We start from the raw sequence: 19,355 nt of genomic DNA on the forward strand, positions 1-19,355 counted from the left end.
ACGCACACTCTACAATCACACCTACCCACTCAGTCACATGCACACACACACACACACACACACACACACACACACACACACACACACACACACACACACACACACACACCAATAAATTTCTCCCTTTCAGATAATTGTTTCATCTTGTTTGACTAAACTTTGCTCGTGTAGAAACATGATAAAGGTCAAAATGACACATCACGACATTTATTTATTTATTTACTCATAATCTTGTTAATTCAAGATGAAATGTTGATGTTTGTACAGAGAGAGCTGAGGCATGAGATGAACAGTTGCCGCAGCAGGAGTCAGTGTGTGGAGGAAGGGATCTGATCTGCTTTTCTTACTCTTGGACGCTTCGAAGGAGTTGAACTTTGTGGGCTGGACGTAGTTCACCAGAGTTGACATTTCCTCCGTGGCCACGGCCTCCCGCTCCGCTGAGCCCTGAAATAAACGGAGGAACAGGAACAAAGTGTCAACACTGCCTCCCCCCCTTGTTCGGATCAGAGCTCTGGCTTTAATGGATCTCATGGATGCATCACTTCCAATAACATGCGCTGGGTAAATGTTTGTGAGGCAACAGATTCAACCATTACTTTTTTTTTGGGGCCTGAGCTCCAACAAGTTGCAGTCAAACAACAGCAGCGACACCGTCTGACAAACAGTAATAAGAACGTAACGACAAGAGTAAACAGCAAAACATCCACAGACACTTTTATAACACAAACACACACACAAAACCTAGTCTCACAATCTGTGTCCAATTCTTCTCTTTCCCATAATGAATTGTGATTTTTTTCTTTCTTTCTGTTTCATCTGTTTCATATTTTTCTTCTTCTTGATGTGAATAAAGATGTTTTCATCAGCAGTTTTGGGGGCGTTGTTTGTGCCAGCCCCTTTCCCTCCTCCACATTTCCCCCCAACATTCAGCTCATCTGTGTGTGAAGATACACTTAATAAAAACCCAATCAAACACCCCTGAAGCTGCGGACGACTGTGCACACCCAGGAAAAGAAAGACAACAGCAACAACAACAAGGGAAATAAACAGCAGAGATAAACAGCGAAAATAAAAGCACACGTGACGACAAAAAGCAGCAAGTGTTAACAACAACAACAACAACAACAACAATAACATTAAGAGTCAATAACAACAGTAACAAGGACGATGGCACAAAAGAATAAACGACAACACGATGAAAATACACTTTATAAATAAACATCAACAAATGGCGACAGCGGTGAGAGTGAGCGACCCTCGGCTCTGTGTGACGTCACCACTGACCTTTTTACCATCATCATCGTCATCATCATCATCTTCCTCACTCTCAGCCTCCATCTCTGTTAAAATTAAAGTTAAACAAGTCTTCATCCTCATCAGTCTCTTCATCGCTTCTTCTATTTTTATTTTTTCCAAATATCAAAGATCAGAATAAAACTGATACTGATAACAAGTCTAATCAATCAGTGACAAGGCAGATTTGTAATCAGTTAGAAGGGGATCACACGTCAGTAAATTTAGCTGCAGGTGAACAGCTGATCAAATATGAAGATGATTTATCAAACGGAGAGATTTCTGTAAAAAATAAAAAGTAAAAAATCTGTCCACAAATGAACCAACAGCAGATAATCACTCATTCATTCACGATATCTGTGTGACACATAAACTCAAACCTGTGCAGCGATTGTCCAACACACACAAAAGATCTGGATTAAAACCAAACACAAGCCTGTGGTTTTTGTGAACAACCCGCTGCGTTAACCTCTCTGCAGGTGATTATTCAGTCCGCTCACTGACCACAGGGTCACAGTCAGTGTGTGTGTGTGTGTGTGTGTGTGTGTGTGTGTGCACTTCAGCAAAGCTACTGGTCTGCTCTCTCAGTCCCAAGACCTGTTTCCAGGTTCGGCACATCAGGTGTGTCAGCAGGGATCCCTAACGTCCCCCTGCACTGCTGTTTAATTGCTGCTCTGAGCCGCCCGACCTCTTCTGGGATGTCCTGCTCATTACTGAGACAGATTCCCTGATGAGGACTGCACAGGAAATTCAGCGAGACATCAGCGTGAGCGGATCCGTCACTACGGCCGCAGTCATGATGGAAATGATCCCTGAGTAACGTGAGGTAACGTCTGACAGAGACACTCCTAATGAGACCTGCATCCAGAATGTGTGACAATAATTTTGTGTGATAACCAAGTAATTTAAATGATATTTGTCGCATTTCCTCCCCTTTTTCCAAATCCTTCTTCCATTTCTCTCTCACCTTGGCTTTGTTCAGTAAAGACGCAACATGGTGCCATCGCGGGACTTTTACAAAACAAAGCTGATTTGGTGGTGACTCATGTTTGTAAGGAGATGTTGCCGCTCTATGTGAAAACAGTTTGAATGATTCACACACACACACACACACAAACACACACACACACACACACACAAAATACCCCACTGTAATTAGAGGCTGAATAGTCTTTAGCATTAACAGCCATATGAAGCTCTCCCACCCTGAGAGGCGACAGAGCGATTTATTGTCCTGTTTTGTGTTTGGATACAAAGACCGTCGGTGTGTCACAGCTGAAACACATTTCACGTGGATTTCTGGAGAAAAAGAAAAAAGTGATTTTGTCTTTGTGTCTTACCTCCTGTGTTGTTGCTAGGAGACACTGGATCGTTGCTCTGATTGGCAGGTTGGTCCGTCAGTCTCTTGGTGTCGGTGTTGTTGGAGGGTTTGTGGGATTTCTTGTTCTTGATGACAATTTTGCCCATCAGCTCCTGAGGACTGGGCAGGGGGACACCTGACTCCAGCTACACACACACACACACACACACACACACACACACACACACACAGGACACGACAGTTTAACTTATACATTAGTTGTAGTCAGCGATACTACAGTATATATAGGATTTGTTCTTACAGGGTATTTGTCCAGAGGGTCAATCAGCAGCGCATCTCCGAAAATGGATCGACAGTATTCAGCCATCTTAGCCTGCTGCTTCAAACTGACAGGCGGACAAACAGATAATTAGATAGTTAGTTCATCATCTCGCGCTGCAAGATCAATCAACGCGTAAATAACGAGAGAGATCCTCACGAGTCCACGTGGTTCTCAAAGGAGAGTATGACAGGAAAAGGAGAGGTCTTGAAGGCGCACTCTGCGATGGCTTCGATCACTTCCTGCAAAATAAGAGACACAATGACAACAGCACTGAGAGGACTAGAAAGTAAGTAAAAGCGACTTCAAACCATCACGGATATTTTGAGAAATGTGATAAGACCATACACTGCGTTCGTCACAGGAGAACAAACAATCACTTTCTTTAGTTTTAAATGTCTCCTGTGTTTTCCACGACCAAACTCCGTCACTGCCGAAAGAAAAATTCACCGTCCAACTTGAGAAAACACGTCGAGGTATATATGTTTGTTTAATTCCAGGTAAACTTTCAAACAAACAGCTTAGTCGTAGTTGCCATTGGCCATTTCTACAGGCATTTGTAGCGCGTTCTCAAAGCTTTTTATTCTACAGGTTCTACAAGTAAGTCTCAGCTTGAACATTTCCTCACAGAGGAGATAAAATTAGCCCCAGAAAACAGACAATTTCATAAAATGCAGTGTCAAACAGACAGATAATGCAGTAGATAAGGAACGCTTTCGTCACATGACCTCTGAGAACAGGTTCATATTTTATAAGCAGGTCAGAAACGAAGGGAGGAGCGAGTTCATGTAGGACTTTAAAGACAACCAACCAACTCTAAAACCATCCTGGAGACAGTGAGGAAATCTGAGCTCAGGTGTGACGTCATCAAAGTCTAACAGCTGGATTTTTTGACGCAGGAAGTCTTACAAACGTTATCAAAGTACAAGGAATTGCTAAATTATTATTTAAAAAGGTACATTCTGCCAAATTGCATGACAAGAATATAACAGCTTTAAAGGACTCGTGATGCTCGGGTGTGCCTTGAATCACCTTAAAAGAGATTTCTGACGTCATGGTGAAGCCGTGCGTGATGACAGGTTCCTCCTCAGCGGTTCTTCCTTTCCACACGTCCAGTTCCACACAGCGGCATCCTGCCAGGAGAACCTGCCTGTACATCTCCACTGAGGAGCTGCCTGCCAGCTGGCCCGCTGCGACATGCGGACAAAACATCACAGCATGAGACATAATCACACATTACAGCACAAAGCAACAATTTGTCTACACTCACCATGATTAGAATGACTTTTTAATTAATGACAGGTCGCAAAGAAAATAGATTACGACAATACTGCGGCTGTATTTCCGAGTGAGACCACCCAGAACACAAAGCAAACCTCGGCTCAGGCTCAGGTCCCAGCAGCTGTTGGATCAGTTTCAACCAGTGGTAATGATGGTTAGTTCTGGTAACACAGTCCTGGGTATATATATATTTTTCAAACCAAAAAAGAAATTCACAATGCTGCAAACGCATGTCCGATGTGTTAATGGAGGTGCTTGTTGAGAGTGAGTCACTGTGAAGGACTGTAACGTTTCACAGAGACTGACGTTCTGCTTTGTTCACAGAATTTAAACTGTCATCTTGTAATTTCTCTGCTGTTCGTACCAGCTATGAAGTGAATGATTATATTATATTATATTATATAACAGCTAAGCACTAAAATCAGTCCAGACTGTGGTTCATATTCTTACACGCGTCGAAATAAACCAGCCACCGCCCCCTCACAGCTGCAAAATCCTCCAGGCTGATGTTGTTTCCTCATCGCGCTTGAAAGTCTTTCCTCACAAACTCCAACAGCAGCATTAATCGTGTTGATGCAAAGTGAGGAGGTGTGTGCATGTCCTGTGTGTGCGTACCTGTCAGGTAGGTATTATGTGATGACTTTATGAAGTAGTGGGACAGGGGGAAGCTCATGTCTTCAGACTGGTCCAGTTTCTCTGGTGGAATGACTCCATTCTCATCACTGGACAGATAACTGGAGAACGCCTGGACAGAAATCATGCCTACACACACACACGCATGCACGCACGCACGCACGCACGCACGCACGCACGCACGCACACACACACACACACACACACACACAAAAACGGTTAAAGGAACAAAACATCAAAGCACAAAGTCTTTCATAAAGTCAAAATCTACCAAATATAATGTCCTTTCTCTGTTTAAATATTTCATGAATTCTTAAATGCCCTTTGGGCTGTTTCTTAATATCTTGATGGTTTTTAAACTATCAAAAAAAACGAAAACAAATATTCACTTGTCTTTCCGCCATGAAGCAATGTGTGGAGATTATTACATCTCCCTCAACATGACAGAATAATTCACACCAACAGCCTCTTCTGAACAGACCCATATGAGCCCTTAGATCTGCTTCCCTTCTCCATGAGGTTTAGTTCAAGTAAACTAACTACTTTACGTGGGTTAAGAATTATGTCTCATTACTTCCTGTTTTGCTCCTGAATATAAATAAAGGTCATTTTAAAACAATTAAACAAACAACAAATGGTGTAATTTTGCGGAGGACACATCACTCGTTAACTCTGAGGTGAGTGTTTATTTCAGATTTTAATGATATTGTGGCTTTTTTTTTTATTATTATTTTTTAATAAATATAGTGAATCTTAACACAAAAATTAAACATACAAATCAACAAAACAAAAGAGTGTTAGTGAAAATGTTTGACTTCATATCGATGATGGAGAAAACATACTCATATCCTAAAACAGTGTTTTAAATCTTATAATATTTGAAGTAACAGCAGTTTACTAATACGATGACCAAACGATTAATCATGTAGATATGAGTCAGTGAAGTTTTCAGATTCAAGGGAAAACAGAAGCAAAGAGACAGAAGTCTTAGTCTTATTTAGGTGAAAAAAAAGATTCCTACAAGAGTTGGTGCTGGATATTTGAAGTGAGTGCCAAGTTTTCTTCTGGCAGGATCCAACACAAATGTGAGGACCTGAAGTTCTTATTTTAGCAGTTTACTCTCTGTGGGCATGTGGGAGGGTTACAGGAGTATTTTGGTATCAATCCATGTGCACAACACACACACACACACACACACACACACACACACACACACACACACACACACACACACACACACACAAACGCACATGTTGCTAACAAACACAGCTGATGACATTTTTACATGTGTAGGAATGTGTTGGAAAAATATCAGAGATGTGTTGTCATGTGTTTGTGTGTGTGTGTGTGTGTGTGTGTGTGTGTGTGTGTGTGTGTGTGTGTGTGTGTGTGTGTACCTTGCTTCAGCTGTGCCTGGTCATGCTGGTACCTCTCCATTACAGTGTGCGTCTGTGCAGGACGAAGAGGCGGGTAGAGGATTTCGTTCAGCCTCGGGTCTCTCTGTTTGTTATTGATGAACTCTGTCATCTGATCGACGGACAAGGTCCCGTCCTTCCCTCCTCTGCAGAGCAGAGCAAAGGTCAGGGCTCAGGTTAGAGGGAGGGAACTGCAGGACGTGCACAGATCCTTACAAACAATTCACATTTAAGGCCTTAAAGTATCAAAATGTTAAACGTCGTCAAAGTTTTGCAATGACTTTTTCCCCCGTTAACATCGCTTTCTTTAGACCGGACAATTTAGAACAGACAAATATGATTAAGAAGGAGACGACAACATGAGTTCTGACAAGTGACATGTATTTGTCCTTATTTTTTGACATTTTACAAACTAACGAATACATGGAATGACTGACTTTGAATTTGCTGAACACAATAGATTTAAGACTTTGGTTAACACTCTAACACACTTACATCCTCTCTTTAATCCTCCTCTGTGCACAAGTGGGACACAAGATGAATCATTATTCATCATTCTTCCCATATCAAAGAAATTGGCCCGAAGCAAATAACAACACGCTTAAAAAATCTCATTTTGCAGAGCAGCTTCTTCAACATTAATAAGTCTTTGAGCTTATCTGAGCGCGGCGCCTGTAAAACAGGTGAAGGATTTTTTTTAAACACTCACTGCAGTTTAAAGATGTTGCTGAGCTCAGGACGAGGACACAGGCTGTCCAAAAAGCTCTTGTAAACTTCAAGCGTGAAGTCCTCCAGTTTGATGCCGTCACCCTGTCGAATATATAAGACGTGGACATTGACATAAAGGCAACTGAAAACTGCCATCGTCAGAAGCAGTCTGTTAGCCTCCAGCATTCAGCATCTCCTGCTTTATCCTCCTTCTACTTGCTATAAAAAATAAAAAATAAAAAGTTTTAAAACCTTAAACCTTCTCTGTTTGTCTTTCTGTGCTCACAGGAATATTCAATGTGAATATGACTCTTTCCATTTTTTTGCTTTTTACTGGTTGCTTCAAAAATTGATGACCCAGATATCTGAGCTCATTTCACCCCTCCATGCACTGTGAGTCACTCTGGACAAGAAGCTCCAGATAAAAGCCTCGACGGCAAATAGAAAAGCAAGAAATTGAAAAGGTCTGTGTGTCTTACATGTGTTTATCCAAAGGGAAGAGGCAAGAGATTTTAAATCATGTAATCCATGGTATATTTAACTTACTGCTACTAATGATAAAAACAAACTGTGTTTACCCGTCCATAGGGCAGTCTGCAGTTCTCCAAGGCATTCTCCACTTTCTTTCTGTCTGATGAAAACAGTCGGACGATGCTACAACACACATGACATCACACCATTATCAGCTCATCCTTAACCACAGCATGTCACCAACCCCAAACCTACATTTTTACCTCTTAAAATATCTCCCCCCTAATTAAACACCCCAAATTTACTTCTGTAACTCCCCCAAATGTCCTCTGACTCCACAAAACTTCTTCCTTTATCACAATCCCAGAACCAGACTTTAAAGATCCGTATTTTACACTTTTTTTGTGATTTATTTGAAGTGTTGATCCATCAGAAGATATGTTTGTGGTTTTAAGAACCAAAAAGCATCTCAGTGTAGTTTTACATCTCCTCTCTCAGGCTTCTCTCTGGAGCTCTAGTAACAACAGGTCGGTAAGCCAATCAGAAGAGAGGAGGCTCTGAGTCTATCTTCTGATTGGCTGACTGTTTTCTGAGTGATTGAATAAAAATATAGCTGGATTTCAGATTTCAGGTAAAACACTCAGAGAAACCAAATCCTGCGAGTGTTGGATGGTGTTTCTGGGTGGGCGGGGTTTGGGGCATGACTGAGAGCGGTGACTGCTTTGTTGTGACATCACAAAGTTACAGGAAGTCCTGACTGCTCGTTTTAAGGCTCAGTTTCTGAATACAGCATTAACACAGAACCTGGACCTGCTTTATAATAATAAAAAAAAAGACATGGACCTTTAAACAATTTCACCCCAACAATGTGGATTTCCTCAGTGTGTTTCCCAACCACTCTCAAACCCTATCCTTTGACTTCCAAGAAATATCAACTGACCTTAATTCTGCTCCTGGTTTGCCTCTAAAATCCATCATAACTGTATTATCCGTCTCATGCTCTGGCAGTGGTTGATTACCAGGTCAGAGCTGAATTAAGCACCTCCATGAATCCTGTCCCTGTTTTTGCTTTCCCAAGTGCACATGGAATTAAGTTTATTTTTGGAAGCGAGGGACAGGAAAGAGCAAAGTTTAAGTTTGTGCGTGTCTCTGCAGATTTCGCCAGGCTATTTTCTCACATCCTCAGCCATCGGCTCTAACATGTGCCTCAAAGTTAACTTCCAGACAGAACCATTGATTAAAGATTAGGAAAGTAATGGGAATGATCAGTGACTCACTTCTTGACGGGGATTCTCCCCTCTGCGTTCGGCTGGAGAGTTAACTTGACATACCTGAAACACAGAGATACAAGGACTGTCAGATGTAAATCACAATGTCGGATCTCAAGGCACTACCCAGCAACATGAGGAGGAGTTTAATATAAAACCTATCAGTGAATATGAGAAGAATTATTGTGATCATCAACAATATTTGTTGTCTTGAGGGAAAAAGAAAGTGTACTTTATCAAATGGAGGTCTGTGGGATAAGCCACACTTTGGATATCGTAGCTGCAAAAATATTTCTGACCTTTGAAGTAATATTTCAAGGTAGGTAGAAATTTAGTAGAAAATGATTCTTTCAAGATAAAGTTATGTTTTGATGGAGGTCACAGACACATCTGAATTATTCTGGTCGCAGATCTAAGAAAAGGTGGGAACAACATCGTCGGTGCCACAGATGCTGAATCCTAGATTTCACCAACGTAGCAGCCGAATGTCTATTAACTTCCTAACACTTCCTTCCCTCACACTTCCTTCCCTAACACTTCCTTCCCTAACACTTCCTTCACACACACTGCGTGGACACAGTAGCATTACTAGTCCGTCTGAACATAGTTTCTTGATCCTAAACCATGATCCTCACTGTTGGTTTTAGTCTTTTTTGGGGGGATTTGCAGACAATAAGAAAGATAAAGAATAGCACCAGACTCATCCTTTCAATAGGCCGAAGATGAAGTGTGTTTGAAGAGTGTACAGGCATGTAGCTGTTTTACTATATTCGTGGGGTCAGAAAAAACGGTGACTCAGCTGTTTCAGGGTTAAGACTCGGTTTTAGGGTTAGAATCATCAGGGTTAGGGGGGTTAGGCAATGATGGGTCACCACAAATATAGTACGACAAGTGTGTGTGCGTGTGTGTGTGTGTGTGTGTGTGTGTACTCACGCTTTCAGCAGACTGCGGTCTCTGTTGAGATTGTGGCTCAGCAGATTGGAGGACAGAGAAAACAGTTCCTCACACCACACCTAGTGAAATCAAATTATCATCATCATCATCACCATCATCACCGTCATCATCGTCGTCATCGTCGTCATCATCATCATCATCATCATTTGCCTTGTCTGGTTTTATTCCTATTGTAAAGCACTCTGTAACTTTGTTAAGAAAAGTGCTGTGTAAATAAAGTTTATTATATCAATCATCATCAGTCTCTGACATCATCACCGCGCTGAGCTCAGCACCTTGGCCTCGTCCTCCTGTGAAGCGATGAAGTTGAGCTGGTTGACGTTTACGAGGTCTGAAGCCGTAACCACGGTAACCATGCGGTTCTCCAGACGGCCAACCAGGTTTCCCACATCCAGCAGCTCCCGCAGCTTGGCCTCCTATTGGACGACACAGAATGAAAGCTGTCGGCCGCTGCAGGCTCGCAGAGAGGAGACGCACGAGGTGAGGGCAGACCGATCATCCATCAAAAATACAAAGCGTTCTGCTCTTGTGGTGTTACAGAGGATGATGTGTCTCACATACAATCAAACTTTATATCCTGTGTGAAATGTTGTATTTTAAAGTTTAACAGCTTAGAAATGTGTTTGCAAAGACACAATAGTTTTGTCTCGTTGAACTCAGCCATCTGAAATATATGTGGTCACCACATTTTTCACCAAGCTAACGGTACATGTGGCTTTTTCTTTCTTGACTGACGAAGCCAAACCGGCAGTCTTCTGCAAACTGGCAATATGTTGGGTTTTGGAGGTCACATGGGCTCATACCTGCACTACAATACACCTCCAATACACCTCCAATACACCTCCAATACACCTCCAGTTCTTCCAATTTTTTAATAAACTTTATGTTTATGTTAAGTCATAAATTAATCTTATGTGAGTATGCTTTGGTATATCATTTTTATAAACCTAATTCCAACAAACTCTTTCTGTTATTGGAGCTGAAACAATGCGATCATCTATTGCTGTCTCTTCTTCTACCTTATGTGTCAAGTTTTTCAATGCAGTTATTTTTTTTTTAAAGAATTTGTTGAATTCCCACCTCACATAAAGATGTGAACATCAGTTTCTAGTTGACAAAATAAATGCACAGGTAGTGGAGGAACAGAGCGAGGAAATTATCGGAGAGTTGTGAAGCAGCCTTTGTGAACATGATTTAAAATGAACAATAAACATAATATTGTTTCTTATTTATAGAGGGATTTTTGAGCAACATATGCAAAGAGCTTTTGTAGTGGTAGAAATCCAAAACACAATGACAGGACATAAGCAGCTTCAAAGCATTAAATAAAAAAGAATAAAACACAGATAAGAAAGGGATTGGTTAAAGATAAAAGCCAAACTATACTACTAATAATACCAGCTACAAGTGATAATACAAGTACAAAGTAAATCAATACTGTTCAGTGAGAGGTCACTGAGAGGTCAGTGAGATGCAGCGGGCGAGGAGAGAAGTGTCTCTAAGGAGAGAGGCAATGCAGGAAGGAGAAAACATAGACCTGACACACAAAGGTGAAGCAGAGGTGAACGGATGCAGAGAGGTGACGGTACCTTCGGTGTCTTGGTGCTTCGACCCGTTCTGACGTCTTTGACGAGGGTCAGGTCCAACAGCTCTGTGTCCTAATGGAAACACACACACACACACACACACACACACAGTCAGCTGTTATCTGGCAGGTAAGTGCTTCATCCTGTTTCCTGCTAAGGATTTAAGCCCACCTGGAGAGAAAGAGAAAGTGAGCATGTGGATTTGTGACAATCAATGATTACATGCTGTCTATATGCCTCTCCGTGCAATTCCTATTCAGTGTTGTTCCTGCAGCTTTTCATCATACATATATCTGTACAGGTTCTGTATATACACATATATATATATATATGTATATTTATATTTATAGCACGAACATTTACAGTGTTCACATCCAGTACATGTTTGATGAATTGACTGTATACTTGTTTGGCAGTATTAAAATGTAAATGACATGTTCATGGTTATTTTGGCTATTTGCAAGTTTTTCTTTAACACATACGCTCATGTGCGAAAGAGAAATTTACCTACTTCATGCTTTGAAAAGAACAATCGGCTCTGATGTGTGAAACATTAACGATGATTAACCAAATCATGTTTTTTAGAAATCATGCAACAGTTTTAAATTAAGAGCCAAAGTGAAACCTCGAACTTCCTCGATCAAAATCCAACCTTGGAACAGTCTCTCTCAATAGCATAGCGTACGGCTAGCGTCGGGGGTTTACAACAGAATTGTATGTTATTTTACAAAATATCTAATGTTGCTGTTAATGTTTTGAAGGGGTCTATAAGAAACAACATGTCCCACCAGCCCTTGACGTTCGCAGCCTTAAACGTCACGGCTCGAGAGAAGAGGTGAATCCATGGGCGAGACGAATTATATGTTATAACCTATGTAAATCATGCCATTTTAGCTCCTGAGTTTGTTACTTTTCTGTGCCAAGATATCCTGAAATGTATCTATGACATTAATACTACAAGCAAAAAGAAGGAATCTGCTCAAAAATCCATTTCTTTAAAGTTTAATTGGAGTCAGTATAACATGGTTACCTCTGTTTCACTATTGAGTTAGCATCAGCTTAACTGTTAGCAAGAATCAACTGCATCAAGTGTTGTTGCCAAGGAAACCTGCAGCTATTACCTGTTACCTGCAAATTAACAGTGGTTAAACTGTTGAAATGAACTAATGACCATGGCTTCAACTAATATGTTAATAGTTGATGCATGTTATTTAAAATGGAGATTTCAATTCATTAGGTAAAGTGTGCATAAAATGAGATGGTAGAGATACATTTAGCGAATATGATTTTGAAATGAGTCTGAATCAAGTCCAAATTACGATGTTTACTGAACTCTGCACATTCATGAGTCAAACTGGGACTTCATCGACTACCATGACTCTTTTTAAGCTATACTTGTTCCTCATCATCTGGCCAGTCAACAATATACAAGTAGATCTATATGTAGAGGCATTTCAAGACCATGTGTGTCTCAGTGTATATGCGTACCTTGTTTTGTTCAGTCCAGTAGAGGTAAAATCCATGTGGATCCACGTACAGAGTCACTGGAGTAACAGTTGACAGATCCTGAAGTGGAACCAGTGAAAACATTAAGAAAACCTCAAGAATTACGACAAGAGCAAACAGCTTTCAAAAAGAAAAAAAAAAAGCAGTGTCCTTCATAAAAAGTAAAAATCTCCTCCCACAGTGCAATGGATCAATGTTAACTGATGAAATAGGAAAGAGGTTGTGAACACATTGTTATATCATCACTTTTTAACTTGATATGAATAACTTGTTAGCGAACTGTTGCTCAGTTACACATCCACCAGTTATGGAGCAACATTATCATTGACATTGAATCACGTTTCCCTCTCTTTTAGCTTTGTTTTATTATGTTCACCAGCTGGTCTCTAACTGAGTCTGTCTGCTGTTTTGCTGCTGAGCAGGTAGCGGATAGTTGGCTTTTGCTGTTGCTGAAAATAATATGTGAGAGCGACGAGAGTGAAGCAGAGCAGTAAAGTTGAGGGCCAGACAAGCTAAATAATGAGCTGAAACTCACTGTAAAGCTCTGTAAAGCCGAGGGGAGCTGCGGATTCAGGTGATAATTCTCTGTAGGTTCATCACTACGAGTGACACAGATTTCACAATGTCTTTTTATACATTGTTATGATTAAAATATCAATTATAGCTGCTTTAAGTAGCCATATATAAAAACTACTTTTACTCAACACTATATATTTCAGTTGTCATAAGTGTCCAGAATCAGTAAACACTTATGAGTGGGCTCATTAAACAGGAAACACCATGGACACAACATAACTCCTCCATGTTTCAGACTAATGTTCTGTTAAGTTGTCACGACATCCAACTTTGTCCCTGTTGCCATAGTAACCCACCATGACAGTTTCTAATTGGCTCCAGGTGGAACCAAACAGTGCAGCTGTCCTCATGTTTTGTTGTTTGAAAAATTTTTGCACTTCATATGAAATGTGTGTTTCAGAGGACGAGTTCATGTGGCGAGCAGCTGTCGACTGCTGCTAAAAAACAAAACGAATCTTTGTTAACACATGCAATACCACTGGCTAATAAGAACGCACAGCAAACAAATTAGATTATAATATCTAAAATAAACTGGGACTACAACATTTGATTCCAAAAATGAAATGATAAAATCTTGACTGTTGTATGTGTATGTTTTCCATCTTACAGCAAAACTGCTGAAGTCAGAATGAACTAAAGACAAAAGCAAACTGTTGAACAAGTGGTTTGTTTTAATTGGTTCAATAGTCAGTAGTTGCACAGAAGTGGGCCGAAATATAATGGCTTCCAAATTTCAGCTAGAATATGGTTCACATTTACATATCTAGAGTCAAAGATGAGAAGTTACAAGGTTTCAGGTGATAGGTCAAACATAAAAACCTGACGTTCAGAAAATTCAGCTGAATGGAATCAGTGGTGCATTCACAATAACTGAGAATAAGAAAATAAAACAGGACCCAGGGAGGAGCCTTGAGGTACCTCACAGGTAATTAATTTATGAATGTCCACATGTTCAAATGACAGAAAAGTAAATGTATACAGGGTGTATACAGTGAGAAGATTACCAGGTATAGTTATCTTAAATATAAAATTTACTAAAGTGATGAGTTTGACCAGCATAAGTGTTTTCAACCTGAGAAAAACCCAATCAACATTTGACCATATATGGATTTTTGTTTAATGACACTCACATAGACAGATGCAATAATAAAGACTTCATAGTGAATGACTGATTAAAATAAGTGACTAAGGTTAAGAAAATATTTTCATAAATTATTAATCCTTTCAAGCAAAACTTTCAAACAATTTACAGGTATCAGCTTCTCAAATGTGAATATTTGTTCAATTGTTATCAAAACAATTGATAATGAAATGAATTGTTACTACCTTGCCATAGGTTTTCTGTGTGTTAACTTCATGCAGAGCAATGGAAGAATGAGCTCAATAGAAACTAAAAGAGTTAAAGTCTTGAAAACTAGATATTGAGATATTGATTGCGAGGCTTCAACCTTATTGATATCGTACTTCAGTGTTACAACCTTCTTCAAATTTACAATTAATCAGATTATGCAGACCCAAATAATATGGAGTAAACCTTGGGCTTTTGGGGCCCCTGGGGTTCTGGGGACCCAAGGTAGTTGTCCGCATTGCTCAGTCGGTGATGTAGCCTTGAGTTTTTCAATTAAGTTTGGGGTCATTTAGAAATTAGAAACAGATCTGCAGTTTCTATGAAAGGTCACAGACTGTAAAAAGCACATTTGGTGACCTGCTTTAGGAAACCAGCTGTGTTTTTTTTTTTTTTTATACTGGCAGCATCTCTTGTGGTAAAACAGTCTGCTATAATATTTGTACAGATGTCAGTGCTTATGAAGTTCTGTACATGTCTTTGCATATGTTTGAAAAGGTCATGGATTGTGCTGTCTGAGCGTCTCACCTCGTCACGGTGCAACCTACATTCAGAAGAATAAAAAAACTCGAAGGAAAAGCTGAGAAGATGGTTAACTAGATCCCAGGTTGTCACTCGTTGGCATGGCAACCGATTCTATTTTTCATAAAGCTCAGCTCTACATGTTATTCAAATATCAACACACACACACACACACACACACACACACGGTGAATAGATTCAACAGTATATTGGATTAGTTCTTCTGTAAGTATGATTCATGATATTATATAGCTCAATTCACTGATACACACACGCACGCACACACACACACGCACGCACGCACGCATGCACACACAGCCAAACAAACATCCATTCTTCCTCACACACATCAGATCTGTTTAGGTGGTGGTAACCATGCCAGTTACCATGGCAACCGGACAGCACGTTTCTCATTGTCAGGGCTCTGTACTTCAGCATACCAACACACACACACACACACACACACACAGAGCTCTGCAAATATCTCCAATTATGCATTTGACTGTGACACATGAAGGCACTGGAGGAGTTGTGCGTGTGCGTCTTTTAAGCGCACGCACACACACACACACACACACACACACACTACAGTAAATGCATACTAATAGATTCCATACCAACAGGTGGCAACAGAGAAACTGACCACAATTGCATCTCACGTGCACACACTTGCACTAACGTGCACACACACACACACACACACACTCTCTCGTCACTGTCTTGTTGGCATCTAATCCACAGGTACTTACTGCCAAAGCTCAATCAACAAATGAATAGTAAACACATCTGACAACATGGCACATTTCCTCCTCTTCCTCCTCTTAATGTCTCACTCCAATTCTATTCAACTGGATTCGATCCAGTTAAGCATGATGATCATATTCTTATGTTGAGAAACATATGCATCTATCTGAAAAATTAGTTAAACAAAAATAATGAATGAAATTGAAAAAGGAGAAAATAATAAAAGATGCTTGGCGTGCGCTTCTGTTTGATGTTTTTAAGTACTTAAGGAAAACGAGTGTCCTTACCTCGTCCCATTTAATGAAGTTACTTCCGTTCCTCAGTGTGTGAGAGACGGAGGGAGTCTGGAGTTTCAGTGCGTGGACCCCCGGCTGGGCGCTCGCCATGGCTTCACACACATTCACACGCGCGCTCTCACACACACAAACTGGAGATGCTCCGGCTCAGACACTCGGATGCTGCATCTCTGTCAAGTCCGAGTCCAAACTCCACAGAAGTCAGGCAGAGATGCTCAGCTGCAGCACCATCCCCTCTTCCTCCTCCTCCTCCTCACATTTGCTCCTGTCTTTTGGCTGCACTTGTCTCGTCTTTCTCTCTCTTCACTCTTTTTTTTTTTTTAAATTTCAGTGCTTCTTCCACTCTCTCCTCTTCCACTCTGCTACGTCTCCTTCCTCTCTACTCTCTTTTCTTATCCCTCCCTCTTCTCCTCTTCCTCCCTCCCTCTGCCCATCTCCCCCTCTCTTCTCTGTTGGTGCTGCATCTCACAGAGAGACAGACTAAAACAGATGCCTTCGTGGGAGACAGGATATGTGTGTGTGTGTGTGTGTTAGTGTGTGTGTGTGTGTGTGCGTGCACTGCCTCCACAAATTGACTCATCGGCGACATGCGCACAATGGCAGCTTCCCACAGATGGGGGAGGGATAAGAGAGGGAGAGCAGGAGCGACAGAGAGAGATAGAGAGAAAGAAAGAAAGAGTGTGGGAGAGATGGAGAGAAATGAGTGAAGAAGTGGAAGGGTAGTAAAGGAGAGAGAGAGAGAGCGAGAGAGAGAGAGAGAGAGAGAGAGAGAGAGAGAGTGAATAAAGAGCAAGTGGGAGAAAAAGGAAAGGGAGTGGGCGATTTAGTCGAGAGTGAATCAAACCAAACCAGGATTACGGTCAAATAAGGCCACATATGATTTACACTACATTGCCAAAAGTATGTGGACACACACATTACACTAGCATGTGACTCTCACTCCTAACGGGTATTAACCTGCTGCTGTGGTGTTGGTGTCTGATGGGGTTGAGGTCAGGGCTTTGTGCAGGATAGTACTACTACTGATTCTAAGTCTAAGTCTTTGATTTATTGTCTTGATATCAGATTCAATAAATCACATTCTCATCAATCATTTGGTGGTAATAAACAATGTATTTAGAGGTAGCCAATTGATGATGCATTCACCTCATAATAATTAATGACATATTGGAAGTGGTATTTATAATGTTGATTCTGGCCCTGGTTTTATTTGGAGTTCCACTGAAATCAAACGTTATAGTATCTCCAACCCCCACCTTTCAGGGCCTGGCTTTATGCACGAGCGAATTATCATGTTGACACAGGAAACAGCCACAAAGTTAGAAAACGCTATGTCTATAATATCATTGTTTGCTGTCGTATTGAGATTTCCCTGAACAAGAACTATGGGGTCTCGGCCAAAAGTATTTACAGTGTAGACTGTATTTAAAATACACATGCTGGCGTTAGATTTTCATGTTGACAAACACAGCTGATTATAACAGAGGAAGGAAGAGAGTGGGCGAGACATTGGAGATTGAATAATTGACGATATTGTAAAACAACAGTGTCTCCCTTTTGGTGTATGAACACTCCAGTAAATGAGAGATCATGATTAAGAGTGAGAGTCTGTGTGTGATGATTCAGAGGAGCAAGCTGCAGATAAGGACACGACCCTGTGACTGTCTGTAATATCTGCCACTGTTTGTTGTGTTTGAACAAATCCAGTCGTGTTTCTGTGAAGCAATCTGCGTAAAACATCTGAAGTGTTTGCTGAGCAGCAGACAACAAAAATAAAATACTAATACTCATAAAAATGCATCTCCGCTGATTTCACGGGGATGTATGTCAGCTGACACATTTATCTCTTTGTGCGGATGCAGCTAATGATTATTCACAGACTCTGCAGTTTTTATTGGAACCTTTTTTAAAAAAAAAAAAATAGAAAGTAGCTTTGATGAAAAGTGTTCACGGTGAGGTCGGTGGATTATCCAGACTAGCAGAGACAATATTCTTTAATGAAGCCCATTTCTGCCAGAAAAAGTAAAAATCGTAAAGAAAGTTATGAATAATGAAAATGAACCTGTTGTAAAATCATTTAAATTGACTAAAAGTTTTGACATTGTGTGTCAAAATCATAAAAGCAAGTCATAACTATGAGGTAGTGAGTCCAAATCTTTTTCTTAATATCTTGCAAGTCCAAATTTTGACTTAATCACATATCTTTTTTTTTTTTTACAATGTCATAATTTCAACTTAATTTCTTCTTATTCCTAGTGAATTTCCTGTCAACTGACAAACTGATTATGTTGTTTCACTTCTATCTCATTCAGTTAAATGTTTGTTTTCCAAAAGCACATACACTCATAATGACATGTACTACTTTTCTTCCAGTGCCGTTAGTGCCTTAGCAATAAGCCACAAAAACACATGACACTCATTACCAACCACACAACTCTGCCTTTGCACTTGCAATGCAGGGAGATATTGATTTCCACATGTGGACTTTTAAAGACACAAGAGTGTACAGCATTCTGCAAATGCCGCAGCATGACCCTGTGACCTTCACACTTCCCTCCACGTAGATATAACGCTTCACACACTCTTTCGAAGCCCACTTTACCAGCCTGCAGCCTCCTACACACTCACACTTTTGTGCATTGAAAAGACACGTGCAGAGACTGATGTTGCCATGATACTGTGAGTTCGTACCTGATGCTGTTAAGTCAGCGCCAGAGCCCAATTTATCAAATATACAAAAACCGTCAGATATCCAAAATAAACATGATGTTTTGAAAACACGGTGCGTGAGAGCTGATCGTCAATCGTCATCAGATCATAATTATAGACAAATATGAAAAGGGATTTTGAATCTACAGAACAAAAACAGTGCTGTTTAATTTAGATAACGCTCTCGGATAGTTCACATAAACACAGCAGGTGCTTTGCTTCAGCAAACACTGGGGGAGCGCTGAACAGCTCCATGGCTGTCAGCACAAAAGAGCAGTTAAGGTGCTCTGTGCTGCAGCTCGGTGAGATGAGTCGGAGGCACCGAGGAGCTCCCACAGCTGGGGTGGGAGGTTTGGTCTCAGCTGGATTCAGTTCAGGATCTTCCTCTGAATTTGCATACAGAGAGTC

The 19,355-nt window shown here is 40.7% G+C and overlaps 1 protein-coding gene across 1 annotated transcript in view; it reads right to left on the minus strand.

Annotated features, from left to right (window-relative positions):
- The window catches only part of LOC111644585 (1-phosphatidylinositol 4,5-bisphosphate phosphodiesterase beta-1-like), a 24,374-nt gene extending 7,649 nt beyond the window's left edge, over nucleotides 1-16,725 (minus strand). Inside the window, exons 1-16 of the mRNA XM_023393496.2 lie at nucleotides 16,230-16,725; nucleotides 12,738-12,815; nucleotides 11,253-11,321; nucleotides 9,939-10,079; nucleotides 9,643-9,722; nucleotides 8,719-8,772; nucleotides 7,549-7,624; nucleotides 6,972-7,072; nucleotides 6,245-6,408; nucleotides 4,830-4,976; nucleotides 3,966-4,123; nucleotides 3,093-3,175; nucleotides 2,916-3,000; nucleotides 2,634-2,799; nucleotides 1,285-1,340; nucleotides 258-444 (exon numbers count right to left, since the gene is read on the minus strand). Of these exons, the coding sequence (XP_023249264.1) occupies nucleotides 258-444; nucleotides 1,285-1,340; nucleotides 2,634-2,799; nucleotides 2,916-3,000; nucleotides 3,093-3,175; nucleotides 3,966-4,123; nucleotides 4,830-4,976; nucleotides 6,245-6,408; nucleotides 6,972-7,072; nucleotides 7,549-7,624; nucleotides 8,719-8,772; nucleotides 9,643-9,722; nucleotides 9,939-10,079; nucleotides 11,253-11,321; nucleotides 12,738-12,815; nucleotides 16,230-16,328 (1,744 nt within the window). The 5' untranslated portion in view covers nucleotides 16,329-16,725. The remainder of the gene's footprint in view (nucleotides 1-257; nucleotides 445-1,284; nucleotides 1,341-2,633; nucleotides 2,800-2,915; nucleotides 3,001-3,092; nucleotides 3,176-3,965; nucleotides 4,124-4,829; nucleotides 4,977-6,244; nucleotides 6,409-6,971; nucleotides 7,073-7,548; nucleotides 7,625-8,718; nucleotides 8,773-9,642; nucleotides 9,723-9,938; nucleotides 10,080-11,252; nucleotides 11,322-12,737; nucleotides 12,816-16,229) is intronic.
- Between the last annotated feature and the right edge of the window lie 2,630 nt (nucleotides 16,726-19,355).

Source organism: Seriola lalandi, unplaced genomic scaffold (genome assembly GCF_002814215.2).
Source record: "Seriola lalandi dorsalis isolate HSWRI2012SDOR001 ecotype SW California unplaced genomic scaffold, Sedor1 jcf7180002054937, whole genome shotgun sequence".
Taxonomy (NCBI): Eukaryota; Metazoa; Chordata; class Actinopteri; order Carangiformes; family Carangidae; genus Seriola; species Seriola lalandi.